Source organism: Linepithema humile, chromosome 3 (genome assembly GCF_040581485.1).
Source record: "Linepithema humile isolate Giens D197 chromosome 3, Lhum_UNIL_v1.0, whole genome shotgun sequence".
Classification (NCBI taxonomy): domain Eukaryota; kingdom Metazoa; phylum Arthropoda; class Insecta; order Hymenoptera; family Formicidae; genus Linepithema; species Linepithema humile.
In genome coordinates, this window is record NC_090130.1 from 27608049 (window position 1) to 27634963 (window position 26915).

Below are 26915 nucleotides of genomic sequence, written 5' to 3' on the forward strand. Positions count from 1 at the left end.
ATTTTGTTTCATCAAATAATGCAAAATTCTTTATTAACCACCTTGTTATCATAAATTATTTCTGTTGGTCACACGACCACATTTTATCTCGCGTACCAACAAAATTGAACGAACGCGGGTATAGATTATTACATAATAACAGTGATATTACAAGTATTATCGCAAAATTCACTGACGCAAAGTTTAAAAGGAGCAACTTTTCCTTGCGATAACACAACAAGCAGTATATGGTTTACAAAGTGCATCATGATTCTCAAGGTGCCCGCCTTCGATAGCGCCGGTAACTTTAATCGCTCTTGCGCATCTTCGGGCGGAATATAACGGGTGGCAAAAAAACAAAGTACGCTGGCACTTATCTATCTCACCCCCGCTTTTTTTCCCCCGGAAAACTTTGTTGAGAAGCGTCTCACGGTCCCGGGCCGTGCGGAAACTTGCCGCTGCAAGTTCGACCGGGAGCGAGAGACGCCGTAGATACCTCTCTTCCGGTCACTTGCCGGTCTACGTGCTCGAGATACGTGAGCGGTTTTTTCGAACATGATTAGGATTCATGCGGTCGCCGTCGCCGAAGATAAACGGTCGCAAAACGGTACGTGCCGGTTGCGAAATCGCGAAATAGGTCAAGCCCCCGCGGGGGCGGGGGAGCAGCACTCCGGAAAGTCCTCCGCGGAGGAATATTTCGATCCGCCGTGAAGGCGGGAAGAAAACGCGCGTCGGAAGTGTGTCGATGTAATGCATCATCCGGATGTGGGTTACATCCTGCTTGGCTCGAGCTTGGTGGCCTGGAGCCTACAGCAGCTCCGCAATTATGGTCCCGCTCGTTTCTGAGAATATATGTGTATTCCGGCTTCTTCCAGAAGAAATAATCGTTTTTTTATTTCCGTGCGTTTTACTGCTTGTTTGTAATTTTATGAAATTTATGAATTCGACGTTTTTATGCCGCACTGAACGGGTGAATTTTATTCTTGTAATTAATTTATGCTAGCTTGCAAATTTAATTATCCGGACGAATAATTTTCAACTCAACGATAGTACTAGAGTTTTAGCTTTTAAATGAAATTTGTTTCAATTTGCTGCAAAGATATTGACGATTATATCGACAGGATTACATTGAGTGATCTCGATCTATGATAAAGCCGACAGAACGATTCTCGCTTGACTATTACTACTGATCATCTGCTCAGCTGATCGTAGGAACGTGATATAAAAGTTTTATTACGTAACAGTTTATTCATAAATACTATGCTCATGTCGAACTTTTTACTTTGCAAAAAATTAGCATATATTGCGATGTAAAATGAGATTTTCCGTTTTGCATTCCATAAATACTCAGTTCATACGCTGCTGTCATGATACATACGTATATTTATACATATTTGTAAATTATTATTTATTACTTATTTATTTATTTGTAAATAACATTTATATTTAAAATTGTCTCACAGGATTTAATTATTAAATTATTTGAAAGAAATTTAACAAGTTACAGATTTATGCGCGAAAGTATGAATTTAATGACAAATTTCAAAACGATAATTTTTTTTCTTTTTATATTCACTCTTTGCTCGTATTTGAAAAAAATATGACCACTTTATCTCAAATAACGCGCAAAATATGTCTATTTGGCAAACCCGCCGATAATATGTTGCTTAATCGCATACCGACACGCTTTTTATTCGCTATCTTCCGTACTTACTTTCCATAAGTTTTCCTTCGCATTTTTCTACGTTTTCTCCCTTCCTCTGCATTTTTTATAAAGCTTTCCCGGATCCCTAGTTCCATCTCGCGTAACATTCTTTTCTTCGTGACTGATGGCCGACGATGATGAAGCGACTTAGAAATTTGTACAACGTCGCTTCTCCAGCGTGACGCGGCCGATTCATCGTATAAACCGAAAGCGTTTTCTTCGACCTGCTCTGCGTTCCATCGAAAAACCACGCGCGCGATCGCATTCTCCGTGTTGGTGGAAATTTCGTACACGAAGCGGACGATCGTTTAAATCTTTGAAGCGACGCACAATAAAAATCGGTATGCTTGTTTAAACATTTCAGCGGGGGCAAAGTGTGTTTTGGATTCGAGCGTAAAATATGTAAATTGGCTTGAGCGATGTGTCATGCGTGAAAGAAAAGGCATTAGTTCGCACTGCACGCACCGCGTGTGAGAGTGGTGGGGCATATTTTTTCTTCTTGAATACACGTTAAATGCGAACAATAGACTACGCGCATCCGAGATTTAATGGTCCTTTCCGCGGAGAATCGGTGGAGAGTCCTGTAATTTCACGATTCATTCCACGTTCGCGGACACCACAGAACAGCGAAAGGCTTTTTACTTCCCGGTGGCTCTCGAATTTGCAATATTTCTCTGGATTACGCGAGCCAAGTCGAGCCACAAGAAGCGCAAGATGAAGATTGCTTGCTTCTGAGGTGGATCCGGATCTTCAATGAAAGTAAAAGAAGAAGGAAGAGAAAAGAAAAATGGAACTGGTTAAGCGACACAACGTGCGCCACCGTTGCGCATTATTATTTCCAAGAAAATATTTGATATTCGAGCTTCTCGTTAAAAGAAGATTGCCGCTTTATGAATGCGCATCGATAAAGACAGAGTCTCTTTCAGCATTGCTGCTGCGCCAGTTACAAAAACGTCTTCTTAATTAAGTGCGCAGATCTTTAAAGTTTTTACCGTACAGTAAACAAAATTTTAATTTGTATAAATTATTATATAAAATTAATCCTCTTGTGCGTAAATAATTCGGCGAGAAATGGGAGATACAGAAATTATTTAGCGCGCTCTCCGAAACGAATAAATGAAGACAAAGACGGACACGTGCGAATATAATAATAATTAATTAAAAACATTGCTTATTGTCTCTGGGAATTAGATATATATCGAAGCGTGAATATGACACCGAAACGTTTGAAGCCCACCGATTTGGAACTTGAAAGGGAGTCTCGAGTGTCAGCCATTATCGACACGGAGAATGTTGAACGTGTTTCCTCAGGGCGTGATATAGCCCCATGCCTTAAGTCGCATGCCGGGCGAATCGATGACGCGATCTACTTGGACGACGGAGGAAGAGAGAGAGAGAGAGAGAGAGAGAGATGCGGCAAGTCTCCTTGAAGAGACCGAGGGAGTCAGCAAATTGGCGAATTGGGCCGACAATATGCGGGTCGTTGTTTGAGTGAGGGCCACGTGGTCTTTCTGTATGTATACGTGTGCACGTGTGTGCACGCGCGGAAACCTCCTAATAGCTTTGGACGCTGCTAGGATGCAGTAGGTGTGACACATTAATCAGTGGCAGCGTTCACCAAGGGTGGGCTCCAGCCACCCGCGGAGTCGAATCTTGAAATATATGGGGCATGTCTTCGTTGGATGTGTCACGCAGGACTTGCGCGATCACGGGCGTTTAAGGACAAATTGAAAGGGAATGATATTTGTTTCAATATCCAGACGTGACAGCGCTGATGGCGTGTAAACTGTCGAGTGATCGAATGCCTAAACAATATTACACGTGAGCTGGCAAATAAACCGGCGGATTCTTATTCTTTTTAATTTACATATTGCCTCGGCAGAATTCTAACTCCAGCGCGAAGAATTAAAGAATTACGAAAGTGGAAGTTCAATTAAATTTCCAAAATAAAAAATTGAGCATCGAATTTGCACAAGAATTTATCATCGAGAAAAAGCGCGCAATATCTGCCACATCCTGTGTAATGCCAAACTCTCCTTCTCCCTGGAATTTCAAGGGGAGATCGTTCTTCTCAGATCGACACCACTATGAATTTCTTCCAGGAAGCGTGAGAAATACCGCGTGTGGCATCTCTGGCATCTTCGATCTAGCAGTAGTTTTGATCAACTCTACAATTGCATATTTGTCTACGCCTTTTTTCAAAAAAAGAGAGATTTTTATTTCAGAATATAGTTTTATAAATACGAATATTTTTGCCGGAAAATATAAAACAATAAAATTGATGGTTTAGATCGAAATGTAAAAAGATGAAAGAAATAATCTATTTCAAAGAGTTATCTAATTGCTATACGCTTCATCAAATACTTGGTTAAACAGTTTTTTTATTAATTCTTACATCTCGACGTTTCGCCAGAAAAATCCTTTCTTGTCACGTCCTGTCATTCCGGATTAAAGCAAAGACGACGTCTAATATGCGAACGTTACGGCGCATTTTGCCGGGAATGGCCAACACGTGAGCTCGTCGAGAATGATAAAAAGCCCGAACAGACGTGATGATCGTGAATCCACAACGACGGGGCGATGTAAGCCCGAACCGATAAATGATCCCAAGTCGTGTCAAAGGAAGTAGATCCAATTTAAATTGCGATCTGTCCTCTTTGCCTGGCGGCCGAGGATCTCTCATCGCCGAATAGATCTGCGTTCGAATAGCCTCGTGAGATTTACATTCCATCCTGCCTCGGAGACCGGTTTCTGGTTATACGTTATGGCAATTTGCCTCCATTCGCCGGGATGAACTCGCGCTGACCTCCTAACGACCAATTTCTGGAGCGGCCGATATCAGCAGATTACGAAATTCGCGCAGGAAAGAGCGCGATCAACTTATTTCTGCCACATGTTTTGTTTAATTGCGTCAATTTGCTGCAAAGAGTCCAGCTTATCAAAAGTAAAAATTTATAAAAGTAACAGTATCATTGTATAATCGAAAGTTATTCTTTTCAAAAACATTGGCGTGATATGTTTCTCAGCAGAAACTAATATTTATTAAAGTAACAAAACTCTTTGCATCGTCAGAAGCAAAAAGCTTGTGCAGTAAAATTACACAGTGACTTTACCGCGCACACATTGACACCGCGAAATAAGAAATTTCTTTTCCGACTTACCGCGGATTAAAATCTTTATAACGAAGCGGTATTTATTAAAAATTTAATTAGAACTTCTGTTAATGTCGCGAGTAATAACGTCTCAGTCAGTTTCTAATTACATCGCCGCAAAACGGATGCAAAATGTGGTAGTTTTGAGTCAAGAGTTGCCGTGAACTCGATGCGAATGACTAGATTATGTTTATTAGCGTTTCTATGCTAATGCTTACATTATTATACGCAATCTTATAATTTTTGCTGCATAATCTTTACTATATCTTACTAAAGTTACGATCGGCGATTTTAGAAACGTTTAATATTTAAGTCTTGCTTGTTATAAATAATAACATACTAAGAAAAATTAAAATAGAACATTTAAGGAATGAAATTACAAAAAAAAATGTTTTTTTCTAATTTGTAATACATAATATTTTACTAACACGTATGTTTCCTTATTGTTTCAGTATATGTGTTACCGTAGTCGTCCTCAATGTCCACTTCCGTTCACCACAGACGCACAAAATGGCACCGTGGGTGAAAAGAGTCTTCATACATATTCTTCCGCGACTTTTAGTCATGAGAAGACCTCAGTATAAATTTGAAACTAACAGGTTAGTATAAAACGTACTTGAGTAGTACGCATATTGAGACACCCTCTGTGATTCACTGACAAGGATCAACGTGCAAAGGAAACACGTGTTCAATTCCTGTTGGTTTTACGAAATTCAAATTTGGCATAATACAATTTCATAGATTCCAATGATTTTCTTTCACGTAAAGCATCTTTGATTTTTATTTTAATTACTTAAACAAATATTAATTTTTAATTTTATTTGTCGATAAAATTAATATTGAAAAATCTGAGAAATGTCAAATTTCTTATAATTTCAGAAAAAAGAAAACAATAGATAAACGACAAAACTAAGGTATTTATTTTTTTTTTTTTTTTTTTTTTTTTTTTGCGAGGCACTGACAGTAAACAGTCAGGAAGTTTGTTAGGCGAAAATTGCATCGTAACAATAATATTATACATACCTGGCGCGGAGTTTACCTCGCATTCGAGTCTCTCGACAATGGTCGTTAAGCAGCCGCCCGACGCTTTTCCAGAACGTGGAACCCGCATTAAAATTCCGCATCCGATTGTCTGTGTTTGTAGGTACACTTCCGGCAGAGTGCTAATGAGGACTGTCAGGGGAAAGGAGAAGACCTGCTATTATCCTTACCACCCGTCGACTCAGGAAGACAGCGAAGAGCACCTCACACCTAAGAGATTCCATAGCCGTCCTCCATCAAAGGAAGACCTCTCGCCTTCCAGGTGTTTATGACAATTTGAAATGCTTTATAATTAACTCTTTGATCCTTATATTGCTCTACAGACTTCTACATTTCAGATTTATTATTAATAAAACGCCGTTTTATTAAATGTTTAAGGTATTTTTTTACTCGAAGAGTTCTTTGGAGGGACAATTATTGAATTAATTCACGCACAATTTAATTTATTTATTTATACACATATCTGCATAATAATGCTAATGTATTAATATAAGTTATAATTTTTTTAATTTAAACGATTGTACAATGTTATCTTTCTCTTGTAATTTTAGATATAAATTGTAAAATTCTAGAAGAAAACATGTATAACAATATATTATGCCCTATATTTATTTTAGCCTTACAGACGGTGCGAGGTTTGGAGGTAGCTGTCTGATCCACGGTCCTCCTTTACCGCCTCTGCCGCTGCACACCGAATGCGAGGACCTCTCGGTTTCCGGGGACGCAGGCATAGAGGAAGTTAAGAGTCCCGCGCTCCGAAGCCCGCCTACCTTCTCGCACTCCCGCTGCCCGCCCGAAATGCACAAATCCTGCATTTGCGTGCGTTTCATCGCCGAGCACACTAAAATGCTCGAAGACTCGACTAAGGTAAATCACGAGATAAATTATATAGAAGATAAATTTTATTAAAGTTATGTGATTTTATTGATATCTATTATTTGTTATACATATGTGCGCTTGTATTTTTCATAAAATTGTTCAAGTTAGATATAAAGCCTTGAAAGTATCTTAACCTCACCCATCGTCGACAACAGTCGATTGAATCAACCGATCGATGCTCTGCGCAGGTAAAGGAGGATTGGAAATACGTGGCGATGGTGCTGGACCGTCTATTTCTCTGGATCTTCACCCTGGCGGTGCTGGTCGGCACGGCGGGCATCATTCTGCAAGCGCCCACTCTGTACGACGACCGGGTGCCCATCGACAAGAAGTTCAGCGAGTTCGCGACCACGACAGTGGTGAGGTGTCCGCCCCAGTAGTCCATGCCCGAGCCCTGCACCGTAGAGAAAGACTAAGGACGAGAGAAGCCCGGACCCCCCCATCCTAACTTAGGAGAGTCCGCAAGCTCCACCTCCTTATCCTCAACGACGAAATTACGGCAAAAGGGCTCCGATCTTAGCAAAGAAGTACGGACCGGAAGTATGCGGTCGGCGATATCGACGACGGTGAGCGGAACGCCGAGTTCCCCTAAAAGCGAGGAAAAACCGGAAGAACGTCGAAAATGGACGTCGTCGATCTTTTTCTTTTTTTTTTTTTTGGAGACAGTCGGTGAAAGGGTGTGAAAGGCGTCTCTCGAAAGGAGAGACGATTCTCTTGGAACGGAAACGGATGGCGATGGACGTCGTTACGGAGCCTCGAAGGGTTGTTCGAGGACTCGAAGGCAACGTCGTCGCTCGAATAAACTGCACTTGGTGTCTCCGACGTAAGAACGCGTTATGATCGACGCGAGATCCGCAAGGAGACCTACGTACACCTACACAGTCTGCTCAAATTAATCGTAATACGAAGCTGCCACTATTTAATCGGGTAAACCTAGCACATCAGGCTGACGGACGTTACGGTGCAACACTGTATAGTAATTTTAGCGTCTCGGAAACGAGAGACGCGATCGAGCTTCCGATCTCCACCAGTCATTCGCCTGAACGCGCGCGAACGAGCGTTGAGTATCGTTTGTGCAAGGCTCCGAACGATTGGACGTAACTTAATGCGAGATTGATTGATGTCAGTTCTCGAAGTCCACGTTACAGATTTTTAATCCAGATTGAGGTGATCAATTGCCGCCAACGCAACACTGGGTCGGCTCGGATTGTTGTCGGTATGCTGACTTTTATCGCAATGTCGCGTGGTAGCAGCATTTTACGCACACCGTTTACACGGAGAATTGATATCGACACAGTAAGCATGCAGAGATTTTTCATTTTTTAACCGTAGAACAATTTTTTATACCAAACTGCGATACTTCCCGATAATCGCATGTTTCGTTGCCACGAGCGCGCGGTGCAATTTGCCGAAACGTGGAGCTCGCATGCCTCCGACGATGCAGTACAATGGACGAGTGAAGGAACTGCAAGGCTACACCGCACTGCGACAGTAATTAACCTGTGCGCGAACGATATTTCGCTCGAGCGAACGTCGCGTTTCGCAAGCGCACGTTTTGTATTGTAATGTGGCCCGGAAGCCGCTCGCATTACGCGAATTAATTAGGTAATCACCGCGTAGCTAGCTCGTCGTATATACACAGACCTTAGGGCGTAACTTTACTCGAAGTGTATAATCCAGTTGATAATTTTAGGGACGTACCCCTTTATACCAACATATATATATATATATATATATATATATATATATATTTAAGAGCGGCGGACGAGCCGATGGCGCGTCGGTAGCGCGAAGTAATTGTCTTAAATACTATATTCGCAGCTACCTCTATCTTAAGCACTGTATTTAGCCGAACGATGATCTTAATAATCTTCCTATCGATTACTATACTTCCCTTGCGTGATTCCTCTACGAATACTCCGTATCCGCCACTTGATTCTCTCGCTTCCCGATTCTCTCCTTTCCTCTCTTTATCGATAAGCGATGTAAATACCTTTATTCGCATGTGCAATTATTTCCCGTCGTTCTCTGCGACTTCTTCAAAATCTCTCCTCGCAAAGAAGAAGAAGATGCGCACACCGAGAGGACTCGCGTCGCCGACGCATCTCGCGTTATCTCGTCCCAATAAGAATATTGTATTTTGTAATGAGAAGTGAAACACACGAGATACTACAATAAAGAGTAACCGATAGTACGGTAAGAACAAGTAAAGCATACGAATTCTAAAGCTGATAGTTGTAGGGAATTGAACGACCGTTGACGCCGTTGTTCAATACCGTAGTTCGTGGTCGTTGTCACTGTGAGTCGTCATTCATAATTTTGCCCTTTTTCGTTTCCTTTTTGTAGGCAATTTACGCGTCATGTATGATACTTATCATTGTGGTTAAACGAGTCGTTAGTCGCGAATCGCCCGTGCGGACTGTTACTAGCGAGAATGTAATTCAACGTCGGAGAATTACGAATCTTTTGGGAACGAAGGTCTGAACTTGTTGATTTCTTGTACATTTGGAAACTTCACGCGGGATCTTCTGCGATTTATCAATTCAATTTAGAAATAAATATTCAAACTCTTATTAATTTAAATCGAAACAGTCACGTGCTTATTGTTTAAATCTGGAGAGCAAAGAATGAAGGAATTAATTTATCCTTTTGACAAAGCAAAAAATTCGTGCTCAATTGTGTCGACCCACTTCGGTCTACGATCGATATTCGGCATTCCCGATTCTCCGACGTTTTTATAGGACTCTTAGCCGTAACTAACGAATAATAAATATTTCGCGCATTCCAGGTACAATGCCGTGGTACATTGGATTGTAAATATATATTATTACGGCGAGGAATAACGATTCCCCCATTACTACTGCCATTAAAACGCAACGCCGGTATTTTAGGGAGCGTTTTTGCGCCGTCACTTGGACGGCCGTCGATCGTTTTTCGCGAAGAGCAATTTCCGGCGTACGATCGTTCCTCTCGATTGTCGATCGATCGCTAGGCGAATAGGACGAAAAGGTGGAATTTTACGCGAATAATTTTTTTTTTTTAGAAATTTTCATTTCTTTCTGATTCGCCGCAGCGGGTGACCGATCGAGCAAAGATCTATGCCGGATATTATTGAGGGACGTTACGTGTTAAAGCGAGAGTACATGGTTCTCTCGCTACCTGATTGAAAATCGTCCAGTGAACGCCGAAGCGCATTAGACACGAAGTGGAAATAAGAAGGCGTGCATTTAGGATCGTAGACTCGAGGAATTATTCTCCTAGCGAGAACGCGAAACAAATCTATTCCGCACTAGGTCGTTAGGAAAACAACGCACACGTTTTTCTATGATAGAGCTACGTACTTACTTGTTACTTGAAATAGCGCCGTGATCGATGACATTCGCGTTGACGATGATTTTATTGCGGAAACGGCAATCCTTTGAATACTACAGGAAGCGTATTAAAATTGTTTCATTCTCAACTTCTGGCAAATTGTTAGAAAAAAAACTGGGAAAATTATTTTTGCCCTTTTTTCTGCAGCTTTAAAATATTACCTTTAATTATTTTGCATTTTTTATGAAAGCAAATATTGAAAAGCAGAAATTTTTTATCATTATTTTTTCAAAATACTTTACTAATCGTTATTGTTTCTTTTACAGTAAAAAATAATACAGTTGTACTGCTACTAGAAAAGAGCGACCTGCAAATTTTCATCGCCGACTGCGAAAATCCATTGCAATCGAAAGATTCGATCGGTAGAATGACCTTAGGTAACGAGTCAAAAATGAGAGAATGGAACGAATGAGGTATGCATTTAGATAATAGACGATTTAACAAGATAAATTAAGGTGTAAATACCGTGTAAATAAGCGTAGCGGTAAGTAAAGGCTATAATGGTTGGGCCTTTTTTTACGATTTTCAGACAATTACCGTTCCGAAAAATTCCATTGGGACACTTTAACACCGACATCGTATTTTATATAACACATACGTGTGTTATATTTCTGAAAATTTTCGAATTATTTTATCCTTGTATTTATAAAATACAAAAATTTACTCAATATTCATTCTATTGGAACGTTGTTCAAAGTTTTTTTTGAACAGAAAATAATGGTAAAAGAGGTAAAATGGTAATAAAAGGTAAAATTTGAAAAATAGTTTATTGTGTGAACAACGCTCTCATTAATTGCTTGTAGTACACAGTGATTTATATTAAAACTTATTAATTAAATGAAGTTAATATTGCTCGTTTTATTCGTAATATATTTTACGATATTATTTTACAAAAAAAATAAAATCTCCATTTAAATATTAGAGCTCTTGAATAAAAAAAAGAGTTGTTCATACATTTGCCTAAAATTCACGCAATTCGCCAAAGTAACTTACTACAAAGAAACAATTAAAATTCCAATAATATAAAACGATTTTTCGACGAAGAAAAAAAGTATGAATATTGTTTTTTATTTGTCAGTGTAAGAGCTATTCTATACGATTGGCACAATAATTTTTTTTTTTTTTTTTTGCTAAAACATGACAACCATTGTGCGTTTCATCAAAAACAGATAGTTTTGTTAATTCCTATGACATTTGCAAAGAATATAGCACTTGAAAAGTTTTTTTTCGCGATCTCTTTCAATTATTCTAGTAGCAGTTTTCACGGTACTCGATAGAGGATTTACGTGAAAATTCGAGCGCCATTAATTAACGTTTGAGCACGATGAGAAGAGCGTAAAACCGTCTCAATACTCACACATTCAAAGCGCTGCACAGTATTGCATTAAACGCATCGAGCGGAAGTTGCCACATTCGAAAAAAAAAATAACGCTCAACGCGCAGAAAGACATCACTGAATGAAACGAGAACATACCTTTTTCAGGGCGTTTGAAACGAATGCGAAATGAAAAACGCGGAATGCAATGAATTCGTACTCGTTTGTCGTACGCGAAATATCAACAATTTATATTTCATCAATGTCGATGTATATACATATGCGATCGTTTTAGAATGTCAGCAATGCGCTCGCATTCATTAAGAATTACGTCTGACAAAATCGAGTGAATTGTATGAAGACAATAAACGATCGAAACCTCTTTCGAGTGATTAATTGGAGGGATTATTTACAAAACAAGATAAATTCTTTAGAAATAAACGAAAGCGTGTACGTGTGAAGAAATGTACCAAGAAAATTGTTTCAGATAATTAGCAGTTTAAAAGAAATACACAATCGATTTTAAAGGTACCGATAAAAATGCTTTACGTCTTTAATAATCCGTAATCAACGTAAAAAAATTCTAAAGAAATATTTATACGATATTCCAGTTACATTATTAATACATATTTTTACTTAAAAAGCGTGTGTCTTGTTTAAAAAATAATCTCTTCAATTGAAGGTCGAGAAAGACCGTACTGCTTTTACAATCACGTTGCCCAGAAAAACGTTTTTTGAACAATTCTCGTATGCGAGAATTTTATTTGCAGACGTATGGATGTATATTTAGCGCCAAACGCGCCGAGTTTTGCTTGTTTAACACAAAATTTTCGCATCTAAATGCAAACACATGGGATGAAAATTGTGCGGTCAAATTTAGCGTTAAACGCGGCTGTCTAATTTCTAATTTTACTTCTGATATGAAGTTTGTCGGGTGTGTGACACTCGAGGCAGCTGTATTTAGCGTTAAACGTGCGCGTTTGTGCAAAGTCACATAGATACAGAATATGAAGAGTCACATTTAGCGCTAGATGCGTGAAGCGGACTGAACGGCGCCAAAGGTATATAAAATCGGCGCGCGATGCTCCGCGATTTTGAGGTCCCGAAAGGTTTCGACCTGCGCGAGAGGCGAGATGGGACCTCGTGTGTGTTTAAGACGTCGATTTAACACCGGCCGGCATTAATCTCTAACGGCCGGAGCCCCGCCCGACGATAAATCATCGCTTCCAACCCTTGAACCGCGTGTTTGATAGCTTGCGAAATACCGTACTTAACGCATTTAACGAGTTAGGCTAAGGACGTGGTGTTAAGGGCAACGGTACGAATAGATTGTTGTAAACGATAAACCTAGCGTGTTGTAAAACGAGCGTACCGTATAGCAATAGAGCGCCACTAACGAGCGGAAACGCGCGCGCGCGCGCGAACGATCGGAGAAGAGTTTACTGGTAAATATTGGAATAATAATTACCGCCGTTAGATACGATTATGTATATCGTTTGTTAAATATGTACCTACTAACTAATTATACTAACGACCGTCGTTCTAAGGCTACATCGATTATAAGGACGAGATTCTTGTTGCTTGGTTTTGTAATCATGCTTGACAAAAGCATACGGAGAAATAAAACTTGTTGTCGTAGAAAAGCACTCGCAAGGTCCTTTTCGGCGCGCGAGCACCGAGACCCGCATGCGAATCGATAATCATACAGGGCGTCTCCCTTCATCCTATCGCGCCCGAAAGATCTCTCGGATACTCATGTCGATAACGTTGTTGCATTGTTCGCCATCAGCCACTCCTGCACCTCCGGCAAGGATTCCTTCAGCCACTTTATCGCGAAATTAGCATGCGCCTCGACCATCCCCATTGTGTATCCTACGGTTTTTATGCTGTCGAGATTATCCTCGCTGAAAGTCTGGAACTGCAGAATTAAATATATGAACATTGCAATGTGGAAGTTAAATTGCACAATATTGGAAATGATTTATATATATGTTCAGAATTATTGCCTTCGTGAAAATGTGCCGTAAAAAGGAGAGAAATGAAAGAAAGCCCGGCATATATAAAACTGGAAAACCAAGCTCTCCATAAAGCTATTTATTAACCATTTCATTGTTCTATCATACGATCACGAGCCGTAACATTATCACTTTTTGTAATAAATCACACTTACGTCCTCCAAGTCTTCCTGGCTGATCAAACCATTCATCATCGCCAGCGCAAAAGCTTTCAAGACCGGACGAGATTTCGAGAATCTAAACAGACGCGAGAGCGCACGTTATAATCTACTTACGAGTTTGGTAAAGTGATAAGAAAATCCTCAAGTACCTTGTGACGATAACCTGCCAATTAGTTCGCACGAACTTGTAGGCGTTTTGCGCTGCGATCGGATTTTGCGGAAAACTTCTTAAGATCCTTTGCGTGTCGTCCTCGTTGTACATATTCCCTTCGAGGAGCTCGCTAAGTATCCTAATATATATCAACGTACATTTTTTATTACGAACATATGCCATTTTTGGAGAAGTCGAATTATGTTGCAATTATATTCAAAAACTTTACATATGCATGTAAATTATTAAGCGGGCATTAAATTATAATGTCTAATATTAAGTGAATTTCATTTTTATATTTAAATTAATTTTATATATTTTTTATTGCTCTGTCATTTCTCACAAGTTGGCATTCTTAATTTTATTAAGCTCACAATTTAAATACCTTTACGTTGCATCAACTAAATTGTACTTACGATTGCAGGATCCAAGGTGTCTGGAAACACGCATACGCTGATAGAAGGCGATTTTTTTCCTCTCGATCCGCCGTAGAATTCGCCCTCTCGATGAAATAATTCCACTCGTTTCGCGTGCCGTACCTCGCGATCGTACAATACAGCACCTCGCGTGCGTATGCCGGTACGCTGAAACGACCGAAGTTTTATCTTCGAAATGAAATAAACCACGAAATCTCTCCCAAGACGGAAATTAAAGCCGAGACAAAAATGGCATCGTAAAATAAAAAGTTTTTCTATTTTCTTTTATCAATCTTTTATTACTATCAATAATAAGCATCGGGGTTAATTATTAATTATCACACAATTTTTAGGAATCTTATTTAAAGCTTCTTGCTGAATATTGCTAAATATAATATATGCTATTAGTAATTTTAAGTTGCATATGATAAATTCGGATGATATATGTGTTTCACTGTCATGGAAGAAAACAACAAAATGCTTTTTTGTGTCTTGCAACAATTTTGACATAAATGTCAATAAAAATGCAGTTTTCGATCCCAAAAGCACGTTTAAAAATGCATAACGCACGCTGCACGCAACTGCGATGAAAATACTATGTTGTTTAGTCAATAAAATTGCCGAAAAAAACGTAGTGTATAAAAGTCGTTTTATATTAAATGCTATTTTGCAACGCTATCCAAAAGCTGTGTCAATACAATTATGCGAATATCAGATTTAAAAAAATTAAGCGCTCTTTTATGAAACTTACACTTCGTCCGGATTTTCGGGATGATCCTTCAGTTTTGTGAAATAATTTCTGGACCACTCGAGGCATTCCGCGTTTTCAAATAGGCACGCTATCGTGAGAGAAGTGAAAGTTAGTCGCGATCCATCATCAATCTTCCATCCCACATCTGAATATAATTGTGACGTGAATTGCAATGTAAATTCCTGCAAACGAGAGACCCCTTTATTAAATTTATCATTATTATTTGGCAATAATTTAAACCATCACTGTCTTTGAATTATTTTTTACGGCTTTAAGAATAAATTATGTGTGTGTGAATGGATTTAAGTATTATTTTTCTTAAACTCGTAAATTTTTCTATTGTAAGCTATGATCGTCAAATTGAGTCTTAAAATCCAAATTATATTTAAACATTCATTGACTGAATTTACCTTCTAAATAGGGATTATTCGTAACTAATTTGCCGAAATCTCTCTCTTAATATGTTCTTTAAGGACTCATCTCCCTTTACAAATATTTTACGCTACCTGGAAGCCGCTGAAGCCTGATGTCTCGTAAAGGAGACCGTTCAGCTTCAACAGATGACGCATCAGGACACCCCAAGGAGCGTAATGCCGTTCCTTCATTTGCATATATTTAATAAAGTCGAAAGCGGTCGCATATTTCGTCAGGCCGACTGCGGCGAGCCCGAGCACGTCGTCGACGAGCGATGCTCTGGTTTCTGCCGGAAGGATCTCGTGGTTCTCCTCTAGAGCCTGCGCCAGGAGCTTCCAATTTTCCTCATCATAATGCACGCGGTAATAACCTTGGAGACAATTAACAACGATAGAGCGGACGCTTTCGCGTTTTGCAATCTTATTAAATTGAAGGAAATTAAAATGAATACGTCATTTGATCGAAGGAACTCGTTTTCCGCATAAGTAAGAATGAGAACAATTATTTCGCAAAATCGAAAATTGTGTTGAACTGATTAAAATAATAAAGAGAAAAAAATTTTTTTAAAAAAAAGCATCAGAAGTCAGTTAAAATATATTGGAATTAAATATTTTATGTTTTCCTATCGCAATTTTTACCATATGCGAATGGAAGGAAAAATGTGTAAATGTAAATTGCAAGTCTATAAATCTCTACAAATGTCTAGGTAAGTCAAGTGTTATTTATTTAAAATAATAAAATCTATTTAAAATAATAAAATTTCATTATAAGTCCATCTTCGTAGAATGGCAAAAAAATGTAATATGAAATTTTGTATATGAAATAGTAGAAGAAAAATAATATTGCCATTTCTAATAAAAAGATTTGGATTTCGTAATTGAATTTATTGTAGAGAATGTAATTCTCTCGAGGAAATGTTTATGTAACCGACCTGTTTTGTTCACATTGAACACGATCCAAGAATCCTGAGCACCAGCATTATCCACCACCATCTCCTCTTCGGAATGCAACCACGTCTTCGCCGGAGATGACCAATCATCGCTCGTTTTGTTAATGTAGTCGAGCGGTATGTACCATGTCGGTTGAGTGTCGGATGATGATTGATCATATGTAAATCTTTGCTGCGTGACAATAGTTAACGGTAATAAATACTTGATTTCTAGGCGAAACGGGGCTAATTCGCAAACGCGGACTATTATTCATTCCGCGCAAAAGGATGAATATGCAGTTTCGCGATATTCGAATCGCACACCTGTCGAACAACAGCGGTGCCTTCCTCATATTTCCTTGTGACGTGAACGATCGGATATCCGCGGTGCGAAATCCAGGAATTCATCACTTCGGATAAAGTGATTTCCACAGGTAAACCGATAGTCTCCTCCGCCATTGCTTCCCAAAAGTCGTCAACAGTTGCTGTTGAATAATTCCTGAGAAGGATATGAGTTTATGAAATTTTCAATTGTCAATTGTTTGAGGCAGTTATAAGAAAGATAGACGGCTGTTGATATAACTCTTTGTATTACGTTACGCGTGTAATATCGTATATTATGTACATTGACATTGCGATTCAATGCCAATGAAATATATCAGTGATAGGTGCACTCTTATGTAACGAGCCTGATAAAGAAGCATGTGGAATAATGGCCAGTAGCTCGTGACATTCAGCGACTGGCATTACCATAAAGCCGACGGGATAACTCGCTATAAAACGCGCCGATTACCGTTTCGACGACTGAATCACGCGGTCGCGCGAGCGAGCGGGCGAGAGAGCGAGCGAGTGATTTAAACGTCGACGCGCCAGACCGCGCGATTAACACACGAACGAGGGCCCGCCAAAGAGTAAAACGACGATAATGTGATATATACCCACCACCTCGCTATGAATTTCCGGTAGCCGTTCCTAAAGGCGGTATCGTTTATCACGCCATGCAACATGCGAATCAAGCATGCACCTACAAGAAGCAGTCAGAATGCAAAATCACATTAAGTATGCGACGTTACGACAGCGTATATTCGATACTGCCTTTCGAATGAGGCTGAGACTATTCGACGATTTTATTTGCATATTCAGAGAAAAAAAAAAGATTTATGTTTATAAATACTTATCAGCAAAAAAGAAACGCAATATGTTGTGTCCTAAATTTATTTTTATATTAAAAGAAATGTGCCAAGGAACAATACGTACCTCCAAAGATCAATTTTATTTGTATATACAACAGTGTGTTACTTAAATGCACAATAATGCTATTTCACTTGTAATAATATTTTAATATTCGATATTTACTCACATGATATTCACGAATGCTAGTGAATGTGTTAAAAAAATATAAAATTGCGTCATAAAATTGTTCGAATAGTCACAGCTCTATTTTCAAATGTCGATATCTAATTAAAAATAAAGTATTAATACTTATAATAGAATCAGTAATAGAAGCAAGATATCGATACTTGGAAGTATCATAGCATTACCGTTTAAGAGAGAGACAGCCAATCTGATGGACGACCTTTACCTTTCTTATGTCGACTGTTATCGCCTGAGAAATCGAGATGGGCAGGATTGACGTTTGATTGCAGCGGCCTTGAAACGCTGTAACCGTCTTCTTCCATGGCATCCCATTGCACGTCGGCGAGGAAGGCATAATTGGAGTCCAGTGACGAGTCTATCTGAAAATAGAAAACTTTGCTTTCCTCGCGACGAAGAAAAATACTTTATCTAGACATACTGTCTAATATAAATTGAATCGATTATTTGGAAAAGGTTTTCTGAACATGTATTGAAAAACTAAATAGCTAAATTTTATGCCGATTATAATTATAAGTAATTATAAAATATAGCGAATATTAAAATAATTAATATAGTTTGTGTAATTATAAACTACCTCTGTGCAAAAGTATTAAATTTTATTTTATGAAGAATTAAACTCTGCATTATGAAACCTTGCAGTTCTGCATATTAAAAATTAATTTTTTTTTATTTTATCTCTCGCGTTATGTTATTTAAAATAATCGATTCAAAATTTAATATTTATTCCGAAAAGATATGCACTGTTTTATGTAATTAAATATGTATTGCAGAATCTAACAAAATTTGTGACAAATTTAGTTATTTTAAATTTTTTCTGTTTTAATTTTTTATACAAAAAAATGAAAATATGTGTATGTTTCAGTATTTGAGGAAAAAAATAATTAAATAATAAAACACGTGAGAATAAATGTCCAGTATTTCGCGTCATATAATTGTTTCAGCACAATACTGAGCGTCCATCGGACGTCAGTACGCACTTCTAAAAGTTAATGAAGATGTCGCAAATATTTTTCTATTCTAATTATGTGCCTTGTCGATTATCTCATGACGCAAGTGAAGTGTAGAGCCTTCGAAAAGCCAAACGTCCGTCCAGTTCTTCATGTTCACGACGCCACCCAACCATTGTTCTCCTATCAAGCTTATCAGAGCGCTTAACGCGTCCGTCTTCGTGACCATGGGAGATCGATCCGCGGCGTAGAAGAGCGATTGCCTTGAAAAACGATTTAGCTCGATGTGTAACGGGGTATCAAACGTATTAGTCTAACAATACAATTGCAGCCAATTGCGAGATGCAATTTCGGCTGTTTTAATATTTAAATAGTCAAATTGTTTTTATAGTAACAAGGTTCTATAACAGCAAAAATATTAACGGAGAAAAAAAGCAATGAGAACGATTTTTGGTGCTTATTGTCTTTTCTCCGCATTAATATTACTGTATTTTTATTTCGTAGAATTTTAGTAATTTAATATAAATAATATTTTTTAACAGAATTATACTATTGACTAGAAATTCTTTTAATATTTGTCATCAAATTTTAAAACATATTATTAAAATTTTATTCTACTGCTTGATTCTTTTACAGCTTTCAAATTTTTCATACAAAATATTTTTGAGACATTAGATTGTAAATTAAAATTTTGACCCCGACAAAGTCTTTATGTAATTCGAAAAATAAAATTGAATTATTCTCCTGATTCGCTAGAAAAACTTCATTTTCTGGTGAACAAATTTCGTCCGAATCTGAATTCTAATTTCGACGAAAGAAAAACAAATAAGGTCGGATATATTTTCTTACTTTAAGGATATCAATCCTGGACTTCCAACATTATCGATGATCCGCGATGGCAACGCGACGATATCCAATTTCGGTAACGGATAAGGCATCGAGAATATGTCGTTCAGACGTGCAACGACTTGGTCGAGTTTGTCGAAGAGATATATCCCCCGCAACCGTCTTTTTAGATCGCCCCAGAAAGTCATCGTCGCGTTATCACACCCCGCTTTCGTCTCGCCCAACGATTCGACCTCGCCCATCACGAAGGCCAGATTGTAAGGTGAGATCAACGGGGTATCGTCGAAGATGTCGATCACCTGATCGTCCGATCTTGAAAGGAAGAAGTTGCAGACTGGTTTACCGAATGTGTAAAAGTCGCAGAAAGGAGGAGATTGACAACGAAAAAATTTCTTCATAATGTACGATCCAATTAAATTTAAATTTGTGAGAAAGGATCTTTGTTCTTGTAATCCACGACATTTTTTTTATTTTCTTATCTTTCAAGCAAGTTTCTGTCATCTAATTTTAATTATCTTTATCTTGTTCTAATTATTCTTTTTTTTTCTTTCAGATAAATACCGTTAAATGCATAAATATGCGAGATAATTCTGAAATGAGTCATTAAACACCGCGCGAGCATGTTCTATATATTTTAAAGTAAAAACAGACCAATTACGAGTTGGCTAGAAAATATGTTTTTACAGCTTGCGTGTATGTATCGATATACTTTAAAATCGTCATAGAAAAATAATAAACATCGCGGACTTCTCTATTTTTTTATTTTATACACATTTTCTATGTTTCCATTTGAAGAAATATGTGCATTCGTGCTATTTTAAACCGCCTTTTAAGCGCGCAAACGTTGACACAGCTGCAGTTAAAAGTATGAATTACGTACGTGTTGCTGGAGGTATTAAGAGGCATGTTCGAAAGGACTCTCGCTTCGCGTGGACGTACCACGGAGACCGAGAAGACAGCCTTGAGAGTCACATCGTCGAAAATTGGCAGAAGATGAGAAGCTCCAAGAGGCTTCAACCGTGTTCCAATTAACGATCTATTAAAAAGACACGCGTAGAACCATTCAAAGCTTGATAAAAGCAGCCCTCATCTGTTAAACCGACATTTTTTTAAGCTATCGAAAGATCCCGAAATATAACGAACACCAAATTAATAATATTTAAATTAGTTTTTGCAAAATCTAACACTTTGTAACTTTGATATAACTAGCTACAATAGCAATTGATCTTTCGCTACTACAGTAACAGATAGTGACGAAAAAAAGTACTCACTTTGCGTCGTCGGAATTGTTGAAGCTCGTCGAATAAACCGCCTTGCCGTCAGGCAAAGTCTCATAATCGATCTCCAGGCTGTACGTTCCCGAATCCATCGCGACGGCAGGATGTATCACGTGTAATCCGTTATCAGCATCCACCTCGTATTGCTGGATCTTTACTTCGATTTCGGAAGTCTCCGGTTCGGATGTTGTTGCGTTCACAGGCAAATCTTCGCTATTCAAAGGTGAGGTTTCGTTGTCACGTTCGGAGGACGTCACATTTCCTACGGGATTGTCTGTAACGTTTCCACGCGTGCTCTCCTGATTTTCTAATTGCGCGGATGACGTCGCAGGCGAATTCAACGTAGCAGCATTGTCTGCGTTCACAATTGATTATATAATTTTTTTCTAAATAAGCAAAGAAGCTCTTTTTACACAAATTTTTCTAAATCGTGATCGTGCATTAATCTTTTGAGATACGAAACTAGATTTTACCAGATCAATTATGTAACATTTAAGACAGTAAAAATTATCTTATTTTTCTCTTTCTTCTTTTATTTCGAAATTTGTCACGAATATTAATTAACCATCTGCACGCTATTGTACTAGATATTGGCACAGGTGCCTGTTAATCATCGTCTTATCTAGCTACCAAAAATCCTGCTTTGTTAACGTACGTTAACCTGTTGTTTTAATAATGTATAAATATAAATGTAGATTTTGATCTAAATTGCGACAAGCATATTTGTGAATTGTGATTCAAGAAATACGAGTCTCATTCATGAAGCATTAAGCAGACAATCAACTGTTAAAATTATAAAGTGATGAATTAATCATTAACCGAAATATGTACGAGAAATAATTTAAACGCGACCGATTTAACTAAATTTAAATATACAACATCTGGTTCCATTAATATATTAACTAACTTTTTATATTTTTTAAAATTATAATTCGAAACTAATATTTGTGCAAGATTAATAAGGAAAACAATTCTAAGAGAAAAATACCGGCATTTGCGACAGTCTGTTGATTATTGATATCATTATTTTCGGCGTGTCTCCTACGCCTTCTTCTCGCTCGCACGCTGTTTTCCTCAATGAGCGACAGTTTGTAACGCGTTGTCGTGATATTCCACGCATTAAAAGTCAGTTTGCTTAAGGACGGCGTGCCATCGACTCGGAATTCGATGACGACTCGCCCTTTCAGCTTCGTCGTCGCATTAACACCGCGTAACGGCGTCAGCTCGAGACGATATCTTTGGGGATAAACGAAAGGCGATATTGAAGTCGCAACGATGTCGCCTTCTTCTGTCTCATCTTCGATGAGAGCTAATGGATCGTATGTCTAATTAACAGAAAATGTAGCAAGCTTGAAAAACGATTGTTATCCGTTAAAATATATTTTATGCACCATTATTTTACCGGCACGTATATGTAAGTGGGCTAAAATTAAAAAAATTTTTTTAATTGATTTTATCACTTATTTTTGATCTATAAAATCGAAATATTTCAAAATAAAAAAATCATCAAAATTTTTAGTCCACTTTCATAATCAGCAGCACATATAAAGGATATATTTGTTTATATTGAATATATTGAAAATATTGAACATATTGAAATTGTTAAACGCAAAACATCACTGCATTTATAATGTACAACGTATTCCGTAGTGATAATTAACTCACTCTCGTTTTAGGCATCGTGCCGATGTTCCAGCCAATAATACCAGCGATGATGACGATGATGACGATGAGGACAATGAAGGAAAGTATTTTTCTGTACGTTAAAAACCAACCACCTCTTCGAAGATGGATAATTTCCTCGGCAGGCGGAGACAAAGCGGTATTACCGGAATATGTTTGCATCATGCAATCGGCTGAAAGTATTAAACATGCGATAAAGCCGGAACTTTCTAGATTGGTAAGACAATTTTGTTTTTGTTATAAAAATTAAAGAAGTTTAAAAGATTTACGTGTAAACTAAAACTTTTCTCGTTTCTTTTCGTAGCTGCTGTTTCGTAGAAACATAATAAATAGTTTCGTAGAAATATAATAAAAAGAAACACAAAAACATATTTTATAGAACTAAAAGTCCTTTAAAATTAATTTAATCTTGAAAGTAACCAATTTTTTTTCTCGCAAACTGAATTTATCTCAATGTCTGTCAATAAGTACATATTTTTCAGAAACCCGATAAGTTGCTGCGTTGAATACCAGCAATTTCTGCAGTTAATAGCCGCTTGAATCACAGAACAATCATGCAGATCATGAAAATTATAGGGAAGCTGTAAACCCGTAAACAGCACCAACAATTTGCGTGTCATAACTCAAGACTCGTGCCAATTTCTCGTGTGTTTTCAAAAGAATCCTGATCATCCGTGACCGCATCCATCGACAGCATCATCGTCGAATCGCGTGACGAATTTCGCGTTGGTAGTTCAGCGTTAGAAATACGCGCAGATGATGTCATCGAAATTGGTTGCCCGTGATGCGAGAAATCCGCGATAGACCCGCGCGCGGAGCACGCTGGTAAGCGCGGCAAGATACGGCCTCAAGGTCCTGTTCGTACACCTCGCTGACCACGTATCAGCTACAGCATTCACATAATCGTTGTCGTGCTGCTTGTGCCGATAACGCTCGTATCGGTGCTGTTCACGCGACATTACTCGGCGGCGTTCTCTGCGGCTGAACTTTCAGCGCGGAATATTTGTACTGTACGGAAATGTACTTACTACAACGCATTAATCACACCGCACGCAATCATAGATAAAATTGATTATATTGTTTTTTATTGCAATATAAATTTCAATTATAATATATCGGTTGTAAGAAATAAATATGCACCGCCGCGTGAAACCAAAATTTGAAAGATACGCTGAGATATTACTTGTATTGATACAATTAGAGATAATGATTATAGATAAGGTTGAGAAGGTGAAATTATATTATGCATCTTGCAAATTTAGATCGAAGTATGCGTTTGGAACGAATAAAGCTTGCCGGAAGACGCTACGTTAGGTCTCGTCTTTCTACTTGACATTGGGCATTATAACTGTCCGCAGATGTACTATAACTGATAAAATTCACATTCTCGTTTGTTGTTTCAGGGATTCTATTATTATGTCTCATCGTAGTTTTCACGACGATAAAATTATTCTCCTTATTATTATATCACATGAAACGTGACTGTCGCACAAACAGACAGCAATATCTTAATGCTATTTTTAAAGGAAAAGGACGTATGAAGAGAAGAGTTTAAAGCCAACTAATTTTTCTTAGTCATTATTGAAATTAAATGAGAGATATATTTTATGAACTAATTTTAATTGTTTAATCATTGATTTTTTTAATTATCAAATTATTTGTCATTAAAATCTAAAGATTAAATCAGAAAATTTTAATATTATATGGAAATAACTCAAATCATACTTTATCATACTTTTGTTTGATTTTTAAGTTATATTATACGCAAATTTATACTTTAACTTAATGTTTAATGTAATTAAACGTATTTTTTGTACACTACTTATAAGAACTATTTGCAAAATACCATGTAACGATGCACAAACAACGAAAATATCACGAGTGTTTCAAGGCAATTTCCAAGTTGCAACGTACATAACAGATAGCGAACAGATAGCATCGGTAAGAGCATAATTAAAACGCCAGGAAATTCCTTTAAAGTACTTGAAACTGGTGTGATACAACTTTGACACGCGTGCATATGCATATTTTTAAAAATTATGCTTTCTTTAAGATAGTCTTTTTGTTTGTACAATAATTTGGTACGTGATGTCTACAAGCTTATTTAACACGATCTATCAAGTTATTTAGTTTATCTACTATATATTGAATATTAATTATGTACAGTATATGCAAAATTTTCAATAAACAAATCCAACTTTGAAATTGTCATTGATTCAATCAAATAATTAGAAATAAAAGGCTACAATATTTTTGTTTGTGTAAAATACATCGCTTAAAAAATTAAATTCTTGCGTTGCACGTAGCAAAAAGATCGAGAATTGCGCTCACAAATTTTCGCACGCTAAACAGGAACACCTTTATAAAAGGAAAAGTGATTATAACTACCATAAAAAGTCGGCGATCGACCAATAGTTCGACGCGACGATCTAAAGCAATTGATGAAAGCTTCAATATAGGCAATTTGAGATTTGCATATCGATGATGAAGCGAACAAATCTGAATAAAGCAATTTGAATATTATTCTTCAAAGCTACTTTTGAATAAAAATATAGAATAAAAACAGATTTAATAACACAAATTTTTTGGCATATCTAAAATAAGATACCGCATGCAAATAACTCTAATTAAAATAAATATAACTAATTCCGCAATGGAAAAGCAATCGGAATAACCGTATTTATCAACGAAATGATAAAAGCCAACGGGAGCTTAACACGCGCATAAGTTTTTGATAAGAACGATTAATTCAAGAAAATACTAACATTTTTAGCAGAAATATTTTCCGAAAATGTCTAGAAACATCATTCAAATTCTTCTATAATTTTTTTACATTTGGCATTCAGCTTGACAATTTTTTAAGCCTTTAATAAGACTTTTAAGTTAAAGAATAATTTTTTAAATTGTTATATACAAAAAAAAATATTTTGGTTTTTAATAAAAACGTGTCTTAAATAGTTCCATTCTTTCATCGCGCATCTAGAGTTACTAATACATCAACAGACAAAAGTAATTGTAATCACTTACAATTTCGCTGTCCATAGGACTGCCAACTGCTGACGGATCCTCGCCGCATTGTTCAAACTTGAAGAAATAACGCGGTTATTTTCAAGAAAAACGACGAAGATCCGTGAAATAAAAAATAACGGCACTCCGAAGAAGAGCGAGTACGCTCGCGACGCGGAAACGAATTCGCAACCGCGACCGCGCACAGGTGACGCAGGTACAACTGCAATTAGCTTGTTCTACCTTGCGGATGTCGGTCGAGAAACAGTCGCGCAAATCCCCACTTATGCTCTTTGTCCGTCAGCTTCGCCGAGTCGTTCGCAATCGTTCGTTCCGCACCTTATCCTTATGCGCTCCTACTATAATTCAACGATTAGGCCGATATCAGAATCTTTCTAGCGTGCCTTATAGCCTTCTCTTTGCTGTCGTGATTCGTGGAACGAAATCCCGCGTGATAACGCAGCATCCAGAATAAAATTGGCACAATACATTCTTTTCCGAATTTTCATGAATTAAAAATTTGGATACAAAGGTTTGAAGAAACAAAAGCAGCGCAAGAAAAATTTAAAAATCAAGAAAGGTTAAAAAAAAAAATTTTTGCTATAAAACTAACAGTTAAATTATAATAATATTGAAACATCGGTAAATATCGCCACTTGAACAATTTTCCTTTGCTATTTTTTTCTTTATTTTGCCATTATTTTTGGTATCAAGTACCTTCTATTCTTTTCTTCTCAAAATTTTTCTGCACAATATTTTATTTCGCGTTCAAGCTTATCTCTTTGCGGGAACAAAATGCTCATGGAAAATGTTCGAATTCCTGCGAATTCTCGTCGAAATAAAGTATCAGACGGGTAATATGACCGAATTCGCAGTCGTCGCGTTCTCGATTATCTCCAGCGGCCTAAGAGTGACCTAGTTATTGCGCGTGAAATCCCCGCGGGAGAAAAGCTCACGAACAAAACATCTCATCAAGTCCAATTGAGGCGATGTATGGCGTCGTGGTCCAAGTGCACATTGGGCTTGGTCCGGGATCGGTACCAGGAGCCGGCACGCAGATCGGCGGCACGTGGCGACGCAACATACGCACACATGCGCACGCTAGCGTGCATGTGTACGCTGGTCTAAAGGGGAGCACAATGGCGCCAAGGCCCTGGCATCAAGCGATGCCCGGACACACCGGGACGCACTTTGTTCCCCCATTGACCGACACTGTCGGTCGCAGATTGGCCGTTGACGTCGTCGTTCACCACTCCGGATTGACACTACGCGTCGTCGCGCGATTAGACTCCCCTTCACCGACGACGGCCGCGATCGCCAGATTGGATAATGGATGACGATCCGCCGATTTACCCTAAGTGGACCTGAATCCGACCGCCGCGTCACGCGAGACGCACGCGTTTTTCCGCGTTTTTTTTTTCCCATCACTTTTCGGCGACCGGGCCACGTTGAACGAGGAAGCGCTCGTGCGGCAGTTCGCGCGCGGCCACGCCGTCACAC

The 26915-nt window shown here is 38.1% G+C and overlaps 2 protein-coding genes and 1 long non-coding RNA gene across 12 annotated transcripts in view; 2 read left to right on the plus strand and 1 right to left on the minus strand.

Moving 5' to 3' along the window:
* nAChRalpha4 (nicotinic acetylcholine receptor alpha4) overlaps positions 1-13086 on the plus strand; it is a 163586-nt gene extending 150500 nt beyond the window's left edge. For 8 of the 9 annotated variants that reach the window (XM_067350922.1, XM_067350924.1, XM_067350921.1 and 5 more), the window contains 4 exons: positions 5289-5435; positions 5981-6139; positions 6495-6744; positions 6945-13086. In XM_067350922.1, coding sequence (XP_067207023.1) covers positions 5289-5435; positions 5981-6139; positions 6495-6744; positions 6945-7136 — 748 coding nt within the window. In that variant the 3' untranslated portion in view covers positions 7137-13086. The remainder of the gene's footprint in view (positions 1-5288; positions 5436-5980; positions 6140-6494; positions 6745-6944) is intronic. The other variant, XR_010888921.1, reaches the window with a different exon arrangement.
* Positions 10877-26862, minus strand: LOC105678967 (thyrotropin-releasing hormone-degrading ectoenzyme-like). Of its 2 annotated transcripts, XM_067350911.1 has the most exons (18): positions 26133-26862; positions 25437-25774; positions 22392-22582; positions 21715-22051; positions 20721-21081; positions 20330-20485; positions 19453-19761; positions 18686-18866; positions 17862-18015; positions 17222-17303; positions 16604-16778; positions 16283-16472; positions 15444-15721; positions 14938-15119; positions 14187-14354; positions 13769-13909; positions 13614-13695; positions 10877-13361 (listed from the first exon to the last, which is right to left on the minus strand). In XM_067350911.1, exons 2-18 carry the CDS (start codon positions 25483-25485, stop codon positions 13197-13199), a joined length of 3201 nt encoding a protein of 1066 aa, XP_067207012.1. In that variant the 5' UTR covers positions 25486-25774; positions 26133-26862; the 3' UTR covers positions 10877-13196. The 2 variants fall into 2 exon arrangements, with proteins under 2 accessions (XP_067207012.1, XP_067207011.1); XM_067350910.1 differs by having other exon boundaries at positions 25437-26862.
* On the plus strand, positions 16576-20199 carry LOC136998383 (uncharacterized). Its single transcript, XR_010888940.1, has 3 exons — positions 16576-16713; positions 19459-19850; positions 20003-20199. It is a non-coding gene; the product is annotated as an uncharacterized lncRNA (long non-coding RNA).
* Positions 26863-26915: the final 53 nt, after the last annotated feature.

What these genes read in the sequence shown, in the direction of transcription:
- LOC105678967 (XM_067350911.1), bottom strand. Translation starts at nt 25,485, where the DNA reads ATGCGGCGAGGATCCGTCAGCAGTTGGCAGTCCTATGGACAGCGAAAT. An exon ending in AACAATTCCGACGACGCAAA is followed by an intron (nt 20,486 to 20,720) that starts GTGAGTACTTTT and finishes TCTTTTTAATAG; the next exon opens with ATCGTTAATTGGAACACGGT. An exon ending in GCCAGGAAGACTTGGAGGAC is followed by an intron (nt 13,362 to 13,613) that starts GTAAGTGTGATT and finishes TTAATTCTGCAG; the next exon opens with TTCCAGACTTTCAGCGAGGA.